Genomic DNA, 21,504 nt, shown 5'->3' on the forward strand with positions numbered 1-21,504 from the left:
CCTGACCCTTGGATAGTGAGGCTATGCTGGGGCACCGAAATGCCGAAGTTACCTAGCCCAGGGGCTGCAGCTGCATAGGTCTCAAAGGACGTCGGGAATCCTCGTAGACGGACCAGGAGCCTGGAAGAAAGAAGTTGCTGGCAGGCGACCAGTGAAGAAAGTTCGATGGATCCAAGCCTGGATCGAAGGAAGATGACACCTGAAAGCAGAGGGGACCAAAGTCGAGACTACTAGCCAGTAGTCAGTGGGCACCGGATGGTAGCCACCTCGACTAGGTGAGTGGGTGACGCTGGGCTCGCAGATCTCACGGACCAGGAGGCGTTGTCGGCGACCAGGATGGAGGAGCGAGCTGTCCCACGATGGATGAAGCTGTCGGCGTCGCTGGACCCAGGATTGGGCAACAAAGCCTTGGCAAATTCAAGCCCACGCGGTGGACTCAAAATGGCGTCTGGAGGGGACCAGGAGGGTCCGGGGTGCCTCTCTTGAAGAAGGAAGCAAGGGCCAGTCTGGAGCAACCAGACCAGCAGCAATGTCGTCGGGCGTCGTGAAGAAGGCCACAAGCCAGCCGGCTAGTAGCCACACAGCGCGGTGAGCAGGCAAAAGCAGAAGGGCCCCACGCCGATCGTGGAGATGCTGGGGGGCTGATCTTCGGTGCTGGAGCTGCTCAGGGTTGGGGCTTCTCGGACCCCAAAGCACTCACCAGTGGAGCACACGGTGGGCTTGTTGCAAAGAAGTCGTGCAGTCTTGGCGATCAGTACAGAACCTATCACACCAACATAAAATATTCAAAACAAGGGCTTCTAGTACAGTTTTAAAGAAATTCCACAATTATCGCAAATAGAGACACTTTAAGGTTCTTTTAATTTCAAAGCCTTTCCCTCAGTCCAGCCAACACGTGTTTCGTCGCTTGGGCGGAGGCCCACGACTTCATCAGGGCTGATGTAAGGTTAACACGTGTTTCGTCGCTTGGGCGGAGGCCCACGACTTCATCAGGGCTGGGAAAAGATACAATACAAAACATATATTGGAGTTGCGAGATACAAATTATCTCCTGATCACAAAAAATGCATTTAGTTATCCCATTTACATGAAACAGCAAGTAGGCGATTACATTACTTATGTATATTTACATGCCATAAATACCATACATTGGAGGGGGAAGAAGAGGGGTATGGGAGTAAAAGTCATCTCCCATAGAGAAACAGCTGGAGAGAACTCCAATGAAAGCTATAAAACCGAAAAGAGAACCCCACAGTTCGTGATAGTTCCATTAGCATCTATTGTGCGTTTTATAGAGTCAATTTGTTTGTGCTCACCCCAGTTATCGTCAACCTGATTTGTGCGTATTTATGTGATTAATGGTGCCGGGTCAATTCAGTCATTAGTTCGTGTGCTACAATAAGTGTTCTATTAAGGCTAGTAAGATGCTGAGTAAATTCATACTCAGGCTTACCTGATGTAAGGTTCTTCTAGAATTATCTGCCTAAAATTATCAATGTATAAGAGATCTTGAGTATATTATCTGCTCCACATGTTGTCTCATCTTAATGCTAAACTTATAATAATATCCTCAAGCCATGCCAGCAATCAAGGACATACCTTCTGGCTGGTTTTAATTCCGGCCCAGCCTTAAGCGGCGTGGGCAATCCTTTCTTTGTGGGTCTTGATTTATTGTGGACGCTAAAAAACTACTAGCTACTATCACGGGTACAACTTAAGTACCTTCAATCCTAAATATAGGCACTGCGATGCACGGATTTTCATATTTACTAAGAGCACTAAGGCACGTAAATTGAAATATATGACGCTCTTTAAGATGGTTGAACACCATTCATATTGCTTTGAGGCACGCAGGATTGAGTAATATGGCGCTGTTTTAAATATGTAGCACCATTCACATTGCACCGAACATTAAATTTAATTAAAATGCACTATGGCACGGAGATCGAATAATAGGTTGCTCCTTAAGACAATATTAACCATTCAAATATGGCGGAGCATTTGGTCAGATATGACCGCCTGACCTGAATCGGGAATTTTGAACCGGATATATATCAACTTCCGGTTCGCACACACGGACTTCCAAAATACGGAAGACCGCGCGCAACACGGAAGGATTTTTGCCGCCCCATGACTCTACGATATTGAGAGGTAAGAATTTCACACGCTACGGGTCCGTCAGGCTATGCCTGTATTACTAGTGTAACTTAGTGTCTACTAAATAAGAATCCATCTAACGCGAGTGTATAAATTTTGATTTAACAGCGGGACAGCAACTTCGCTCCACCAATAATATTGGAGGAAGGACAATAATACTTGGTATACACATATATCCGGATACAACCTATTACTACTGGCACACGGAATAAGATAAGAGTTACCGATTTGAAGGTAAGCTCTATGACTGATATTGGCAATCGTAAATTAAATAAGTGTGGCCTCGATAGACTGGATTAGTCTAAAATATATTTATCCTTGCGTTTTTAGCGTCCACAATAAATCAAGACCCACAAAGAAAGGATTGCCCACGCCGCTTAAGGCTGGGCCGGAATTAAAACCAGCCAGAAGGTATGTCCTTGATTGCTGGCATGGCTTGAGGATATTATTATAAGTTTAGCATTAAGATGAGACAACATGTGGAGCAGATAATATACTCAAGATCTCTTATACATTGATAATTTTAGGCAGATAATTCTAGAAGAACCTTACATCAGGTAAGCCTGAGTATGAATTTACTCAGCATCTTACTAGCCTTAATAGAACACTTATTGTAGCACACGAACTAATGACTGAATTGACCCGGCACCATTAATCACATAAATACGCACAAATCAGGTTGACGATAACTGGGGTGAGCACAAACAAATTGACTCTATAAAACGCACAATAGATGCTAATGGAACTATCACGAACTGTGGGGTTCTCTTTTCGGTTTTATAGCTTTCATTGGAGTTCTCTCCAGCTGTTTCTCTATGGGAGATGACTTTTACTCCCATACCCCTCTTCTTCCCCCTCCAATGTATGGTATTTATGGCATGTAAATATACATAAGTAATGTAATCGCCTACTTGCTGTTTCATGTAAATGGGATAACTAAATGCATTTTTTGTGATCAGGAGATAATTTGTATCTCGCAACTCCAATATATGTTTTGTATTGTATCTTTTCCCAGCCCTGATGAAGTCGTGGGCCTCCGCCCAAGCGACGAAACACGTGTTAACCTTACATCAGCCCTGATGAAGTTGTGGGCCTCCGCCCAAGCGACGAAACACGTGTTGGCTGGACTGAGGGAAAGGCTTTGAAATTAAAAGAACCTTAAAGTGTCTCTATTTGCGATAATTGTGGAATTTCTTTAAAACTGTACTAGAAGCCCTTGTTTTGAATATTTTATGTTGGTGTGATAGGTTCTGTACTGAATAACTTTAATCTAAGGATTATTTGTGGGTTAGGATGACAACCCATGCCTAGGCACCCAACGACATATATATGTATCTCTACTAGATAACAGCCTATAAACTGTGAAGCGCCATTTCCACCAAGATTAGTCATCTTTCTAATTTCCATTTTCAGTCTTGGCGATCGTCGGTCCCTCGAGGTCTCGTCGCACTCACAGTTCTCAGCTTTGCTGTAGAGGTCAGAGGTGCCAGGGAAGCCGGGTCTCGTCGAGCTGGGTCGTCAGATTCGTGAAGAAGGACTTGCAGCAGACCGCAGTGTTCTTAGGATGGTGCCCGCTTGATGCAGGGTGACTACTCCTTAGCCACAAGGGAGAATCTTGATGTCTTTCGCAGAAAGTCGGGTCTTGATTCCAAAGATGATCTAATTTGAACAGGGGGCCCGCTCCCATCTTTATACTAAAAAAGGGGGCTGACCCGGTGACTAGGTCCTGCCTATGGGTGGGACTAGGAGGGGGGTGGTTACACCCCTCTGCCATGCCGGACTTTCCCAAGGCCAGGGGCTGGTGTGCCCCTGGAACTGGTTCTGACCGGCCTATGCGTAGTGAGCACCGGGGTGCCACTCAGCAGTCACCTTCCTGTAAAGCCCTGCCTACCCAGGATACACAAAACCCTGTCTGGGACGGTGCTAGCACCGCCCTCGACAGGAAACCCTTTGTCCAGGCTCCCCTCGCTGGAAGGATTCCCAGCTGCAGGGGGTCAGACTCGTGTCTGTGGTGGCAGCATCCATTTTGTGGAGCTGAGGCTTCGTTTAACTTTAACCGGGGTTCACAGTTACATACATGTCGTGTCCCTCTAGAAGGGTGGAATGCTAACCCCGTCGCCAGAATTGGCGAGGGGTTAGTATTCCAATTCGTATGACACCTTACTCGACATGTTTTGATAAAGCAATACCAAAGATAGCATTTAACCGCGAGGATTATAATGCACTTAAGAGTATATGGTATGCGATATCATGGAACAGCTATTGGGACTTGGTTCCGCAAGCTGCAGACAGGCTCAGCTCATGCCAGAGCACCATCTCACACGATTCCAAGCACTCTGCCTTCAGGATTGTCAAGGCCTGCCATAGGAGTGACTGATAGGAATCTGTGTGTCCTTTTTTAGGGTTAGATATAGGTATACTATATCTACAGCAAAGGGTGATTACACGACTTTGCCCCAGCTGTCATGCAGCCAGTTGTGTCAAATTTAGGAGGCCAGCCAGGGGTGGCATAATACATGCTTCAGTCCCTGGTAGGCCCTGGGGACACCTATGCCCTGAGTTACAGGGTCTGATAAGGTGGCCCAGTACCAATTGGAAATGCACCTAGGGTACATGGAATCCATTTTACAGAGAGAGCAGTAGGCCTGGGGTCCTGATTGGCAGGGCCCCAGGTCGACTATGTCAAAAACCAGCTAAAACACAGGGCAAAAAGTTGGGGGCAACCATAGTCAGGAGGTACCTTCCTACAGTCACCACCACTCGTCGGGCTCCAAGTCCTCATGTAAGTCAAGGCACTCTAAAAAGAAGTCGAAGAAGCGTCATCGCTCTTCCGACTCCCCCCAACACTTGTGCAACGCAGCCGGGGGTTCGGGCGACACTGCCCACGCTGCTCAGCAAGCGCAGCGTTTAGTTCCATACCCGCCGGTGAGGCGCCTTCGGTCCCGCGGGCCCGTCTGGGAGCCCTAGCGGGCCGGCGGCATCAGGTGCTTCGTCCCCGACTCCGGTCTCTACGCCGCAGGGCTCCACAGGATCCAGGCCTGGATCCGGGACGTCACCAGTCGACCTTATGACCCCTCCGCTGGCGTGGTCTACAAGAATGTCGCCCCCTACACCGTCCCCGGTTCCAGCCCCGGTCCAGGGTCGGACCAGTGCGACTCAGCCCAGTCTTAAACGCCAATCGGTGAGCCATTCACCGATGACTCGGCTCCATCATTTTTCCATGACTATCAGGAGGTGGATGACGAGGAGAGGGATGACGAGGAGAACTAGGAGGGGTCTGAGGTCCCTCTGACACTGCAGTGCCAGTTGAGCCAGGACTGGGCAGACGAGCTGGGGGAGGCCAGTGGTCTGGACACTTCGCCCGACACTAGATTTTTCTCCCCTCCAACTGTGGCTACGGAGGAGGGGGCTGCTTACAGCGTCAATCAATCAATCATAGGCATTTATAGAGCGCTCTACTTACCCGGAGGGTCTCAAGGCGCTGTGTTGATTAGGGCAGCCAAGGCCTTAGCTCTTGAGCTCCCTGTCGCGGCTGTGAGGATTAACCTCCTCACTGAGGTGCTCAAACCGCAGGCAGGCTCCTCGGAGTCATTCCTGCCGTTTAACGAAGCCCTCACTGACGTTCTGGTGGGCACCTGGTCCAAGCCCTCTATGGGCCTTCCTGTAGATCGGAACGTGGCCAGACGCCACCGCCCGGCTCCGGGCGACCTCAGCTGCCTGTCCGTTCACCCCACCCCAGAGAGCCTAGACATCCAGGCCTCTACATCCCAGACCGCATTCTCGACCGCTCTTCCGGATCGGGAATCCAACAGGTACAATCAGTTTTTGAAGAAACTGTTCTGGGTTGCAGTCTGTCAACACCGCCTGCCTTTTGGGCCGTTACACCCACTCTGTGGGATATGGTTGCGAAAGTGCAACCACAGTGCCCGGTGGAGGTCCAGACAAAGCTTACCCAAGCCTTAGCGGAGGGAAGGAAAGCAGCACGCTATTAGATACGGTGTGGACTGGATACCACGGACTCACTGGGTAGGGCGATTGCAACGACAGTGGTGGTTTGCCTCCACGCCTGGCTGATGTCCGCCAACTTTTCGGGGGATGTCCAGGCCACTCTTATGGACATGCCTTTTGATGTCAGTCGCCTCTTTGGTGACAAGGCAGACAGTGAGCTGGAGCATTTCAAGGACTCCAGGGCTACGGCCAAGTCCTTGGGCCTCGGCCAACGCCAGCAAACTTCCGCTTTTTGCCCCTTTCGTGACCACGTTCAGCTCGCCGCGAACCAACCTCAACCCAGTCGTGGTAACCGCCGTGGCGGTGCCAGAGGACAAAGGCAAGGTCAGTCCACATCCGCCCCCGCAGCATCTGCCTCAAAGTCCTCCTAGTCCGAGCTTTCAGGCCCATTCGAAGGCAGTGGGGGGCAGGGTCCGGCATCAGCTCCTCCACTGGCGGACCATCACATCAGACAGGTGGGTGCTGCAAATCGTCCAAAGAGGCTACTCCCTCCCCTTCGAGGCGACCCCTCCAGCCATGCCACCGCAGTACCACCGCATGTCGGGGGATCACTTGCAAATTCTGCAGGAGGAAGTTACGGCCCTCTTGGCCAAGGGGGCCGTAGAGCGCGTTCCTGGGCCAGAAGGACGTGGTTGCTACTCCCACTACTTTTTGGTACCCAAAAATGGGCAATGGAGGTCTACGCCCTATCTTGGACCTCTAGAGAGTCAACGGCTTCCTCCGGAAGGAGAAGTTAAAGATGCTGCTTTAGCTCTGGTCCTAGCTGCCCTGGACCCTAGAGATTGGATGGTAGCGCTGGACTTGCAGTACGCATATTTCCATATCCCCGTCTTGCCAGCCCACCGTCGTTACATGCGGTTCACGGTAGGCCACGAGCACTCAGTTTACCGTGCTCCCCTTTGGCCTTACCAGCGCCCCTCTGGTGTTCACGAAAGTGATGGCAGTGGTCGCAGCTTATCTGCACAGATCAGGGGTCTTAGTTTTCCCCTATCTCGACGACTGGTTGTTGTTGAAGGTGGGCTCGCCCCAGACAGTCAGCCACCTCCAGACTACGGTTGACCTCCTGCACCTGCTGGGGTTCTCCATCAATGTGCCTAGGTCACACCTGTGCCCCTCTCAGAAGCTCTTCATCAGAGCGGTTCTGGACTCAGCGTAGTTTCAGGTTGATCCTCCCGAACAGCGGGTTTGGGATATTCCGGCTCGGATTCCGATCTTTCAGCCTTTATCCCAATCTGTCTGGTTGACGCGGCGGCAGTCTTGTGTAGCCATCATGGTGCTGTGGAGTTCGTGATGACGACTTCCCAGCACCATATATTCTTAATGGCAGCACCTCACGTACAGTGCCCAGGAATGGACATGGGTACTGTAATGGAACAGGGCTCATGCACCTGTACCCACACCACTGGCATAGGCACCCAGCTAGAGGGGTGACTGAGATAGGCAAGGGCAGTGTGTTGTGGGCATGGCACACAGGGATGTGTGCTATGTCGACTCTTTGTTTTGTTCTGCACCAAGAGACTCAGCCTGCAAAGGCTGTGTGTGGGTGTCAGGGTACAGGGCCTCTAAGGGTGGCACAATATGTGCGGCAGCCGTTAGGGGCCTACTTTGGTCACAGTGCCCTGGGTACCATTTACCAGGGGCTGACATGTGGCCAGAGATGCCAATTGGGCTATGTTTCAATACAGTTTTAGGGAAGGAACACATACCCTGGGCACCTGATTGGCAGGAGACCAGGGCACACTCAGTTAAAATAAATCAGCAATTCAGCAAAGAGTGGGGGCATACCATGCAAGAAAGATGGCACTCACAATGCCCTCGCAGACATATCTGCTTTGGATTGGCAGACGGTCCCAGAAAATACAGTAGTGCTGGAATAAGTTGTGATAGAGGTTCAGAAGTGGAATGACATTGAGATGTATGGTGCTGCCCCAGTCTTCTGGGGAGAGTGACAGGAAGGGGGCAAGGTTCAGCTTAGATTTATTGCGTTTTTTCGTTTACTTACTGTGAGAAAGTGCCATCTTTCTTGCCTTGGTATGCCCCCACTTTTTTCTGAACTGCTGATGTACTTTGACTGAGTGTGCCAGGGTCCCTGCCAATCAGGTACCCAGGGCCTGTGTTCCTTCCCTACAAAGAAAAGCTATGCTGAAACAAAATACCCAATTGCCATCTCTGGCCCCCGTCAGCCCCTGGTAAATGGTACCCTAGGTACCCAGGGCATGGTGACCAGAGAAGACCCGAGGGCCGCAGCACTTATTGTGCCACCCTCAGGGGCCCTATACCCTGGCTCCCACAGACTGCCTTTGCAGGCTGAGTGCCTAGGTACAAAACTAAAGCAAGAGTCGACATGGCACACATCCCTGTGTGCCATGCCCACAAAACCCACTGCCCTGGCCTACTTCAGTCATCCCTCTAGCTGGGTGCCCTATGCCAGAGGTTAGGGCCCAGGTGCATGCGCTCTGTGCCCCTACAGTACCCAGGACCATTCCCGGAGACTAAGTGCAGTGTTGCCATTTAAGAGTATACGGTGATGGGAGGTTGTCATTCACAAACTCCACAGCACCATAATGGCTTCACTGAAGACTGACAAGTTTGTTACCAAACTTCTCAGCACATTAAACCCGCACTTATGTCAGTGTGGGACTTAATGTAAAATGCACGAGAGGGCATTTTAGAGATGCCCTCCCAAAAACCGAACCTACAATTCACGTCTGGGCTGAGTTGCTGCAGAGGCTGCCACACCGCAGACATGTTGCTGGACCCCTGGGTGGAGAGCACCCCGCTCTCCTGGGTCTGCAACAAAGCACATCCTGGGCGAGGTGCTATGTCTCCTCCCCCATGATGGACAGGGTGAAGCTTCAAAGGCATACCACCTCAGAGCTTCTTCAGACCATTTGCTGTACCCAGGAACCAGCCCCCCACCAGTCCTACCCCCACTCTGGCAGGAAGACTGGCGGGAAAAACTACGTCAGGAAAGGGGGTATGCCAACTCCACCCCTCAGGTGGAGGAGGCGAGGTGAAGCACGACCCCGGGCTCTGGCCATCTTGTAGATGGGGAGTCCTGCCCAATCCCAACTAGGCTCCTGCCCCCCTCCCACAGGAGAGGAGCAGGCTAGGGGGTGTACTCACCCCAGGACAGGGAAACATTGGTCCCTGCCCTTGCCCTACCGGAACGCCCCTAAATTTAGTATTTAGGGGCTCCCTGAACCTTCCTTCCCGAGATCTCGATATCAAAAAGAAGAAAGAAGATCAAGAAGACCCGCCGTGTAGCTGCTAACAGGACAACAACAACTGACTTGACCCCAGCCCTACCAGCCTGTTGATCCTGGAACCTGCTCCTGCCTAAACCCTGCGACCTCCACGGACAGCAACCTTGGGACACAAAGAGGACATTCCTGCCTTGACCCTCTCAACGATTGGGACTCCCATCAGCAGAGGCTCTGCTGTAACAACCCACCTGGTGCCCACCAGGAAGCTCCGGACCAGCCCACTCTGCACCAGCCGAGCCCGGGCTAACTCGAACCAAGACCACGAGACATCACCCCGGCGACTGGGACCCGAAGTTCAGTGCCCAAAGACCCTCCTCGACGAACCAGCCGACACCTGAAGACTCAGAACCAGGGGCCACCCCAACCGCGACCAGCCGAGGGTAAGCTTTTCCGACAACCTAAGACACCCCTGCACCAGGCGTCCCACGGCCCCCTGAGCCACCCTTTGGGGTACCTACCTGTGCTCCATCATCCCAACTTACCTCTCGAAGTCCTGGTCGCCCCTGGAGAGTCACCGTTCCAGAGCCTGCAGCCTTTGTTCCTTTTTCAAGATCCTCATTGGATAACATTGAGCGCCTGACGGCTCAAAAGCACCCTGCAACCAGCCGCCCAAGTGCCACTGGCTGTGACCTCTTTGCTATATCCTACTTCCCCTCTTGCCCTGAGCAAGTGACCAGGAGCCCAGTTCCCAGAGCCGCGTGGCCTGCTAGCAAGCAGCCACCAACCGAAGGCCCACTTACCCTCATTGGATAACATTGGGCCTACCTACCTTTGCACCCGGCCGCCCCTGCGCCGCTGGGAATGAACTAACTGTACTCACCTGACACTGGGGGCCCCCTGAGTCTATGCCCAGAATCCTAACTTCACCAACCAAGTACTCACCTGGAAACTGGTAATTCACTTACCTGCCATTGGATAACATTGACCCATTTTTTACTCGAAAATTTTCTAAGTGTGAAGTTTTGAAAACTTAAAATATTCCTATAAAATCAGCCAAAGTCCGAATTCGAAAATACTCACCTGTGATCAGGAGAGAAGCCAGTACTGTACCTTTCAGCCCAGTATTGAACCACAAAAGTAATCCCTAGCGGGTTTACTAGTAACCTGTATTTTCTCCATGGAAACCCATGGTCTGCTTTTCTATGAAATGCAATTACCTACCTGTTGAGTTAAGCCCCCAGTGCTGGCCCTAGGAGACTAGTGCTGGGTTACAAAAGTAACACGATCGTACTTTACCTGTAACCTGAATTTCCTCCCATTGAATAACATTGTGAGAATCACCTAGAAAAGTTTCTAAGTGTGAACTTTTAAAACCGCTTTATATTCAGGAAAAATCACTAACTAAAACGTTTTTGCTAATCTGGTTTTAGCTTAGGCCCCAGGACTGAATCCAAGATCTAGTCCTGGAACTACCAAAGTAATCCATAAAGTAATCAACTTTACTTTCCTATGAAAACCCATTGAGCAATGCTAGAGTGTGGGTCAGAACTGTATTGCTTTTAGCGAACCTGTTATTGTGTGTACAAACTTAATGCTCCTCTGCAAAGTATTTACATGAGAACACTCGTAACTTGAAGTATATTTTTATAACTGTTGGTTCTAAAAATAAAACAACCATATCTTTGGATAGACAAACAATTGGCCTGGAGTTCAGTCCTTGAGTGTGTGAAACTTTTTGCTGACTGAGTGTGTACATCAAATGCTTTACACTGTCCTCTGGCACTGCCATACTGCTTGACCAAGCTACCACTTTGGAGAGTAAGGCAAGTTCTGACTAACCTCCGATATACCTCTGGGGTTTGTGGACTCTATGTAGGAAGGTACCTCCTGACTATGGTTGCCCCCAACTTTTTGCCCTGTGTTTTAGCTGGTTTTGGACATAGTCGACCTGGGACCCTGCCAATCAGGACCCCAGGCCTACTGCTCTCCCTTTTAAATGGATTCCATGTACCCTAGGTGCATTTCCAATTGGTACTGGGCCACCCTATCAGACCCTGTAACTCAGGGCATGGGTGTACCCAGGGCTGCCAGGGGCTGCAGCATGTATTATGCCACCCCTGGCTGGCCTCCTAAATTTGACACAACTGGCTGCATGACAGCTGGGGCAAAGTCGTGTAATCACCCTTTGCTGTAGATATAGTATACCTATATCTAACCCAAAAATGGACACACAGATTCCTATCAGTCACTCCTATGGCAGGCCTTGACAATCCTGAAGGCAGAGTGCTTGGAATCGTGTGAGATGGTGCTCTGGCATGAGCTGAGCCTGTCTGCAGCTTGCGGAACCAAGTCCTAATAGCTGTTCCATGATATCGCATACCATATACTCTTAAGTGCATTATAATCCTTGCGGTTAAATGCTATCTTTGGTATTGCTTTATCAAAACATGTCGAGTAAGGTGTCATACGAATTGGAATACTAACCCCTCGCCAATTCTGGCGACGGGGTTAGCATTCCACCCTTCTAGAGGGACACGACATGTATGTAACTGTGAACCCCGGTTAAAGTTAAACGAAGCCTCAGCTCCACAAAATGGATGCTGCCACCACAGACACGAGTCTGACCTCCTGCTGCTGGGAGTCCTTCCAGCGAGGGAGGCCTGGACAAAGGGTTCCTGTCCGGGGCGGTGCTAGCACCGTCCCAGACATGGTTTTGTGTATCCTGGGTAGGCAGGGCTTTTCAGGAAGGTGACTGCTGAGTGGCACCCCGGTGCTCACTACGCATAGGCCAGTCAGAACCAGTTCCAGGGGCACACCAGCCCCTGGCCTGGGGAAGTCCGGCAGGGGAGAGGGGTGTAACCACCCCCCTCCTGGTCCCACCCATAGGCAGGACCTAGTCACCGGGTCAGCCCCCTTTTTTAGTATAAAGATAGGAGCGGGCCCCCTGTTCAAATTAGATCATCTTTGGAATCAAGACACGACTTTCTGCGAAAGGACTTCAAGATTTCTTCATCAAGATTCTCCCTTGTGGCTAAGGAGTAGTCACCCTGCATCCGCAGGCACCATCCTAAAGAACACTGCGATCTGCTGCAAGTCCTTCATCACGAATCCGACGACCCAGCTCGACGAGACCCGGCTTCCCTGGCACCTCTGACCTCTACTCACCTCTAAAGCTGAGAACCGTGAGTGCGACGAGACCTCGAGGGACCGACGATCGCCAAGACTGCACGACATCTTTACAACAAGCCCACCGTGTCCTCCACGAGTGAGTGCTTTGGGGTCCGAGAAGCCCCAACCCTGCGCAGCTCCAGCACCCAAGGTCAGCCTCCCTGCATCTCCACGATCTGCGTGGGGCCCTTCTGCTGTTTGCTGTGCACCGCGTTGTTTGGCTACTAGCCGGCTGGCTTGTGGCCTTCTGAACGACGCCCGACGACATCACTGCTGCTGGTCTGGTTGCTCCAGACTGGCCCTTGCTTCCTTCTTCAAGAGAGGCACCCCGGACCCTCCTGGTCCACTCCAGACGCCATTTTAGGTCCACCGCGTGGGCTTGAATTTGCCAAGGCTTTGTTGCCCAATCCTGGGTCCAGCGACGCCGACAGCTTCTATCTTCGTGGGACAGCTCGATCCTCCATCCTGGTCGCCGAGAACGCCTCCTGGTCCGTGAGATCTCAGAGCACAGCGTCACCCACTCACCTTGTCGAGGTGGCTACCATCCGGTGCCCTCCTGGTGCCCACTGACTACTGGCTAGTAGTCTCGAACTTGGTCCCCTCTGCTTTCAGGTGTCATCTTCCATCGATCCAGGCTTGGATCCACCGAACTTTCTTCACTGGTCGCCTGCCAGCAACTTCTTTCTTCCAGGCTCCTGGTCCGTCAACGAGGATTCCCGACGTCTTTTGAGTCCTATGCAGCTGCAGCCCCTGCGCTAGGTAACTTCGGCATTTTGGTGCCCCAGCATAGCCTCACTATCCAAGGGTCAGAATCTACTTTCGTTTTCCTCCTACCAGGTCGGGTTCGCCCGAGAACACTAACTTTTCAATTCCTAGCTACCATAGACTTTTGTCCGCATCTCGCGTGAGAGTGCACACACTGCACCCGAGTCCCCTAGGCCTCCTAGAAGTAATCTAACGATTCCCTAGTCAAGTCCTAGCGATTCCAAAAGCTATTAGTACTATACTTACCTGCTAGTAATTTTGCATTCCACTTTTCAAGTATATGGTTTTCCGTGCCCCTCGGGCATTTGTATATACTGTGCTAACTTAAGTGTTCTCGTAAGAGTTTTGGTTTGTGCTTAGTACCCTGTCCTCATAAAGAGTACAGGGCTGTTGTGATTCTTAATAAATATACTGTTTATTTTCATAACACTTGTGTGGTGTCCTTTCACTGGGTATTCAAGGGGTACATGTGTGGTAAACAGCTGGCTTAACACGCCCTCTCGAGTCTTTAGCCTTAGACTGCTCGTATCCACGCTACTAGGATAGCTGGTCTATAAGGTTGACTTACAACCAATCATCAATAAGGGTTGCTGGACTGATACATAGTGTTCACTAGAATAGTGAGCACTGCATATCAGGCCACCTTCTCACACTCTATACAAACTGTACTTCCTTCTACGCCAGTATATATAGAGCCACTTTCTCACACTTACTCGAAGATTTTGTTTGAGATGAAAACCGACCACTGGAACTACTCCAGCAATTTCTAGATCTGGAACAGGACAGAACTTTCACCCAGTCACATAACGAAGTCTTCCAGTGCTTGGCGATGTAGAGTTTAGCTGCACAGTATTGTATGGCCTTCAGGTTATTAGATGCTCAGTCGCTGCAGGCCAAAGAGTTGTGGGTGGACTCCAGACTTCACAGGCACATCTGGGGAGGATCTGGCAGGCATTTGCTAGTGACAGTTCTTACAGGGCCTGAAGAACAAGTTACTTACCTTTGGTAACGCTTTTTCTGGTGGATACAGTATCTGCCTGTGGATTCCTCACTTTGTGAATATCCCCTTGCGTCAGCAACATTTGGAAATTCTTTTTGTAGGGGACTGCTGTGGAACTCTATTCACAAGGTGAGGAAGTGTATCCATCAGAAGAACAAGTTACTTACCTTCGGTAACGCTTTTTCTGGTGGATACAGGATCTGCCTGTGGATTCCTCACTGACCCACCCGCCTCCCGGTTGTCCACTCTTCTATACCCAAGCTATTGACAATGTTTTGATGCACGTGTTGCTTTCAAAAGTAGTGTTATTCTACTTGGTTAGCTATGTTGTCTTCACACTGTGTGCGTAATCTTGATAATTGTGTACTGTGTATATTTCTACTATTATTGGTCTGTTCGTGTGCCTCGAAGGCACGGAAAAAAGGGCGGGAACGGATGTCATCACGCCGACGTGGGCCTATTATGGAGTCGGTGACGTCAGCGGAGCCGCCCGCGATGCCGTTCTACTGTGACGTTGTCCACGTCAGCGCGAAGCTACAAAAAGAATTTCCAAATGTTGCTGACGCAAGGGGATATTCACAAGGTGAGGAATCCACTGGCAGATGAATCCATCAGAAACAGGTTTTGGGAAGTGACGTCCCTGGCACACTGTAAATAATATCTTAAATCTAGGCAAGTGTCAGCAGAGCACCTTTCCACAAACGAAGTTTTTGGGCGAAATGCCGCTTTATACTGGAGCACTAGCTTGTCCAGGAAGGTGGTGATTTATGGTTACTGGATAGACAGTGCTTGTAGTAGACGAGCTGACGTTATTGTTATTGTTGAGGAAGCCGGTCTTTAAGATGAGCATTGGCTCAAATGAAGTGCACATTAAAAGAGTGAGAACCAGATTGAATTCCCTCTAAGGCATCACAAAAGTGGACAGGAACTTAGGAGTGAGCCCTTTTAGAAAATTCATCACAACAACAGAGTTGAATAAAGACAGCTGATTGGGTATACGTAAAAAGGCTGAAAGAGCGGAGATGGAGAACCTAAAACTGCTGCCACAGCAAGGCAATGTTTGGTTAAGGATTAACAAAAAAACTAATAGGTCAGACAACTGTACCTGCAAAGAATGGAAAATTTGGGACCACCACCAGACAAACTACTCCAAGCATACCACATATTGTTTTACGCAATTGGTGCCTGGCCACCAAGATAACACTACTTCAGAATGGAGATCAAAAGCAATTAACTATCGCCACTCAACCTCAAAGCATGTTGGCAGAGGTTGTGCAGGCTTGGGTGTAGAACCCAGCCTTGCTGCTGCAACAAAAGGCTGTTCCAAAGAGGCAGCCGGTTTGGAGGACAGGTGCTCATGCCCAGGAGTATTGAGTGGCAAACTTTGTTTGTCCAGTCTGGAGCCACTAGGATGACTTGGGCCTGGTTGTTTATGAACTTCAGAAATTTTGGAGGGTCAGGAAGGCCTTCAGGAGTCCAGAGCACCAATACGAGCAAAAGCAGTCTCCCAGGAAGAACAGCTTTGGAAACGACAACTCCGAAAAGTTAAGACATCACCACGTTCTCGGTGGTGGCGAAAACAAAATAAACCCACGGTTCTGCCAAATGTTACCCGCCATTTGAGATATGCTGGGTAAAGTATACAGAGTTTGTCCATCTGGTTAAAAGATCTTGTCACATGTTATATGACCAGGGAAATGCTCTGATGACTAACAATTTTTGGTGGAGAATAGTCTCCTTCTGCTGGAGACTAGAAGTCACTGATCTAAACTACTGCACCTACCAAAATATAAGAATTGCTGAAGAAAATACTCCTGATCTAGTCTGACACTCAGGGGTACAGGGTGCCAGACTAGAGATAGACCACAGGGTTTCTGGGACCACAATGATTTTTCAGTCAATATACTAAATTGTAAAGTACTTCCTATGTGTAATACAGGGAGTCTGCCTCCTGAGAACTAGTTATTGCCATGAACAGCGATAAAGAAGTTCCTGCATGCGCTTGGGTCGACGTCCTCTAACATTAGGGAGCTGCACTAGAGATCACAAAGGTGCAAATGGAGTGTAAAAACAGATGCAAACACCCACTGTGACCCTGGGTCATTTAATTAATATGGCTGCAAATCTTTGAGTGAGAACAAAACTGAGGTTATTGAATGAATAGACAATCAAAATGATTTCATACTTACAATTAAATTTACTATCAAAGGAAGCAGCTGTTCAAACCACGGGAGAACTTTTTCTTTGTAGCTGCTGAACAAGGAGTGTAAAACATCAGAGACCTTGGTGAGGACATAAACATCACTATCATCCTGTTAAAAGAAGTATTGAAATATCAGATCACTGCAAGCATATTTGATATTCTGTGGTAATAAGGCAGAAAAAGAACACCATTCAATTCAGTCCACCAACTGTTATACCTATGCCACTGCTACCTTCAATCAGACGTGAAACCTTAATGTTGCGAGGAAATGGGAGTTAACTATATGGTGTGGTTGTGCAACTTCACTGTGTAATACACCTACCAACCCCTTTAGGACTAGTATGTTTTTTTTGCCAAACCTTTAGCTCAGCCCCGGGTAGCTGTCGCTCTAAGTAGCAAGTTTACACACAGGAACAAGTGTAAAGCATTTAAACAGCCTCAAAACAACTGAAGAGGAAAACACGACACTCAAGAAATCAGACATCACATTATAAAAAGAGACTATTTTTTAAACACTACAACGGAAAAGATCCAGAGGGTTTCGGAGATATAAAATACAGTATAGGTATAATAAATCAAAACATCTCAACTGCTACCAAGAATAGGCAAATTCAACAAATTTGACACTTAGAAACTTAAAAAGTTGGGACTAATTGTAATACGGTCACTTGGAGTCACTTTTGCTTCTAAACATTTTATTTATTATTTTGCATAAAGTAGAGTGACATACAGCCCATAACATCGGCACAAATGAACAATGATGAATAGTCAATTATTGAGACGAAACATACATCAGTAGGGGAACAAAAATATAAATACGAAAGCAAGGCACTTGGTAAAGGAAGTATGGAGAAAAAAATAAAAGACAACAAGTGGGATCTGCGCGAGGACCTGGCAGCAAACATTTGTAGGATGCTAGCTCTGTATATACTATACCAAAGTAAGGAATAGGTGCACAGAGTCCAGTGGATCCCCAAAGGAAGGCAGAGGATAATGCAGAGGAACAAGGTACTTACCTTAGGTAACTATGTATAGACATATTAGTTATAGATTCCTATTAGAATTAACCCCAAGTGTCAGACTGGATTCGGAGAATTTTGTCTCAGCAGTACCCCGCGAGTCTGTCGACTGTTAGTCGTTGGCATCGCCGGGATGATGTAACGGTATCTACTTAGGACACTGCCCCTGCGCGCTGACGTCCGTTCTTTTACACAACATTTCACGCCATAAACGCAGAGCCATGCAAGTCACAGACCACTGGTGCACAAAACTATGGCCCTGAAAGGGAGTCCCCTTACTCTAGAGGTCAGTTCGCTGAACAGGGAGAATGGGTGGGGCGGTAAGAAATCTATAACTTATATATGTCTATTACAGATATATAGTTACCGAAGGTTAGTAACTTGTTCATCTGAAAGACTATTAATTATAGATTCCTAATCTTAGAATAGATAACCCAGCAATACTGACCCCAGAGGTGGGTCTGTGAACTAAGTTCACACCAGAAAGTCCTGAAGGACTGAACAGCCAAAGAAGCAGTCTCTCTGGACTGAACTATCCAGGCAGTAATGTTTAGTGAACATGTGCAGTGATACCCACGTGGCTGCCTGGCAGTTGTCACTGAGGGGTGACTCCACGTTCCAAAGAAGTAGTGGCTGCAGTCACCCTAGTGTAAATGGTGCAGAATCCTCCTGGAGGCTCCTTTTTCGTCAAGGAATAACAAATCTTAATGCAAAGGACGACCCATCGAGAGATGGTCCGTTTTTGCACTGCCTGACCTTTCTTGGCGCCCTTGGAGTTTGTAAGAAACAGAAAAGATGTCCATGTGAATGTATCTAATTAAGATAACATTGGAACAGATACAGGTTTCGGGTGGACGTATGATATTCTGCAGCTCTACATGCCAAGAACAGATGCATACTGGTAAGTAGCATTTTCCGTTCGAGGCATATGAGCTGCAGAATTCTTAATTTTGCATAGACTGTACAAAAGTGGCTCCCTTAGCGGTGGTCACCTGCATTTGTTGCAGTGGTTTGGAAAGTGTCTTAAGAACAGCCTGGCCTACGAAAGCCTGTTGCTTCGCCTGCACGTCTACACAATAGTGTTTGGTGAAGGTGTGTGTAGTAGACCATGTTGCTGCTTTACAAATGTCTTCTAGGGGAATGTTCCCTAAGAATGCCATGGAAGCCCCATATCTGCATGTTGAGTGCGCTCTAGGGGGAATTGTTAATGTGCTTTTTGCCTTCTGGTAGCATATTTGAATGCATTTGACTATTCACCTGGCAATTCCAGCTTTGGAGATGGGGTTTCCTTTATGAGGTGGTGAGAACGCTACATACAGTTGGTTTGTCTTTCTAAAAGGTTTAGTCCCGTCATTGTAATAAAGTAAAGCTCTTTCGACGTCAAGCATGTGAAGAGCTCTTTGCTACGGAATGTGGGTTTTGGAAAAACACTGGTAACTCTACAGATTGATAAAGATGGAAAGCAGATTACTTTGGGAAGAAATTCAGGATTTGTCCTAAGAACCACCTTGTTACGATTTATTTGTAAGAATGGTTCTTGTATGGTTAAAGTCTGGATCTCACTTCCTCTCCTGAGATGTGATTGAGACAAGGAAAGCTACTTTCCATGTAAGGAACTGCAGTTCACATTTGTGTAAAGGCTCAAATTGGGGACCCACGAGCCTAGTAAGGAGAATGTTTAGGTTCCACACTGGAGAGGGTGGCAATGTGGGAGGAATTATCCTTTTAAGGCCTTACATAAAGGCTTTGATAGCAGGTACTCTAAACAATGACAAATGTGGACTGTTTTGCAGGTAGGCGGCAAGGGCAGCCAGATATAATCTTATGGATGAGTATGGCAGATTACATTTTTGGAGATGCAGCAAATCGCAAATTATGTTCTGAATGGGAGCATCTAGCAGCCCAAGTTTGTTATTACAGTAGATGACAAATAGTTTCCATTCAGCTGCATAGCAAGATCTAGTAGTAGGGCGTCTGGCTTCTTTGATGATGTTCATACAGTACGGTGGGAGGTTAAGGTTACGAAACTCTAGGACTTCAGGAGCCAGATTGCTAGATTCAGTAGTGCTGGATCTGGATGCCTTAGCTGACCATGATTCTGCGTCAGCAGCTTTGGGGAGAGACGTAGTTTTTTGGTGTGGAACTACAGAGTTCGATGAGTGCTGTGAACCATGGTCGCAATGCCCATGTGGGAGCAACTAGGATCATCTTGAGACTGTTGCTTGAGCTTGGGTACTAGTAGCAGGTTGAGTGGGAGTGACGGAAAAGCGTACGCAAATCTGTCTGACCAGTTCATCCAGATCGCATTGCCATTGGACAACGGATGTGGAAACCTGGCGGCGAAGGTTAGGCATTTTGTGTTTGTGTGCATGTGTGGCGAACAGATCTAAGTCGCGGTGGCATCACATCTGGAAAAATGGTTGAAGAACTGGAGGATGAAGTTCCCATTCGTGTATCTGCTGTGTCTAACGACATAGCAAATCTGCAATCCGATTGTGCACTCCTGGAAGATGTTCTGCCAGAAGATCTATGTTTTGTGGAATGGCCCATCTCCATATGCTTTGCGCTAGAGGAGACCGCTGCAAAGAATGTGTTCTTCCTTGTTTCTATGTGTAATACATTGTTGTCATATTGTCAGTGCGGACCAGGACAGTCTTGTTGAGGAGATGTGCATGGAAGGACTTTAATGCTAGAAATATTGCTGTGATTGATGTGGAGCAGTTTTTGTTGAGTGGCACAACTGCCCTGAATTGTGTGGTTTAAGAGATGGCCTCCCTAGCCGGTGAGTGATGAGTCCGCTGTTAGCACCATCTGTGGAACTAGCTCTAGGAACGGCCGCCCTCTGGAAAGGTTTTGTATGTTCCACCACTAAAGAGAGTGATGTGTGCGGCTGTCCACCAGCACCAGACCTGTAGTTAACCTGGAGCCTGATTCCACTGACGTGCTAAGCATTCTTGTAAGGGGCAAATAAAGTCTTGCGTGAGGTACTTTGAAAAGGTAGCATGAGAGGACAGTGTAAAGCATTTGTTGTACACACTCAGTCAGCCAATGGTCTCACACACAAGAACTGATACTGCTTTACTGCTCGACCAAGCTACCACTTTAAAGTAAGGTTATATCTAACTGTAGCCTCTGCCATACCTCTGGGGGACTGTGGACTCTGAACACTGTACCTTACTTCGGTCTAGTATATACAGAGCCATATTCTTACATTGGTGGCAGCATTAACATTACCTTTCAGGGACAGTGTTGGGCTAAAAGATGCAGCACTGGGTTGTCTCCCAATACCAGGCGAGTAAATCAGAAATTCTTTTTTAGGTTGATTGTAGATAAATCTTTTAGAGTTCCAGAACACATCATTTAGAAGAATTTTCAAATGAAACCACTCAATGTTATCCTATGGAAAGAAAGTTATCGGCTTCCAGGTAAGTACTCGACAAGCAGAGTTAAGGATCTGGGCAGACTCAAGGGTCTCCCAGGGTCAGGTAGGTACAGTTGTTACAACCTCAGCGGCACAGGGGCAGCCGGGTGCAAAGGCAGTTAGGCCCAATGTTATTCAATGAGAGGCAGGGTGACTGCAGTTGGTGACTGCTGGCAGCAGGCCACGCGGCTGTGGGAGCTGGGCTCCTGGTTACTTGCTCCGGGCAAATTGCGGAACAAAGTCCTAATAGCTGTTCCATGATAACGCATACCATATACTCTTGTGCATTATAATCCTCGCGGTTATTTGCCAACTCTGGTATCGCTTTATCAAAACATGTCGAGTAAGGTGTCATACGAATTAAAATACTAACCCCTCGCCAATTCTGGCGACGGGGTTAGCATACCACCCTTCTAGAGGGACACGACATGGATGTAACTGAACCCCGGTTAAAGTTAACTCGAGCCTCAGCATCACAAAATGGATGCTGCCACCACAGACACAAGTCTGACCTCCTGCTGCTGGGAGTCCTTCCAGCGAGGAGAGCTTGGACAAAG

At 48.6% G+C, this 21,504-nt stretch overlaps 1 protein-coding gene across 1 annotated transcript in view; it reads right to left on the reverse strand.

The window, feature by feature from the left end:
- IPO5 (importin 5) overlaps positions 1-21,504 on the reverse strand; it is a 397,964-nt gene that overhangs the window by 87,374 nt on the left and 289,086 nt on the right. The window contains exon 22 of the mRNA XM_086947880.1: positions 16,494-16,616. Coding sequence (XP_086804006.1) covers positions 16,494-16,616 — 123 coding nt within the window. The remainder of the gene's footprint in view (positions 1-16,493; positions 16,617-21,504) is intronic.

This window comes from Lissotriton vulgaris, assembly GCF_964263255.1.
Source record: "Lissotriton vulgaris chromosome 8 unlocalized genomic scaffold, aLisVul1.2 SUPER_8_unloc_1, whole genome shotgun sequence".
Taxonomy (NCBI): domain Eukaryota; kingdom Metazoa; phylum Chordata; class Amphibia; order Caudata; family Salamandridae; genus Lissotriton; species Lissotriton vulgaris.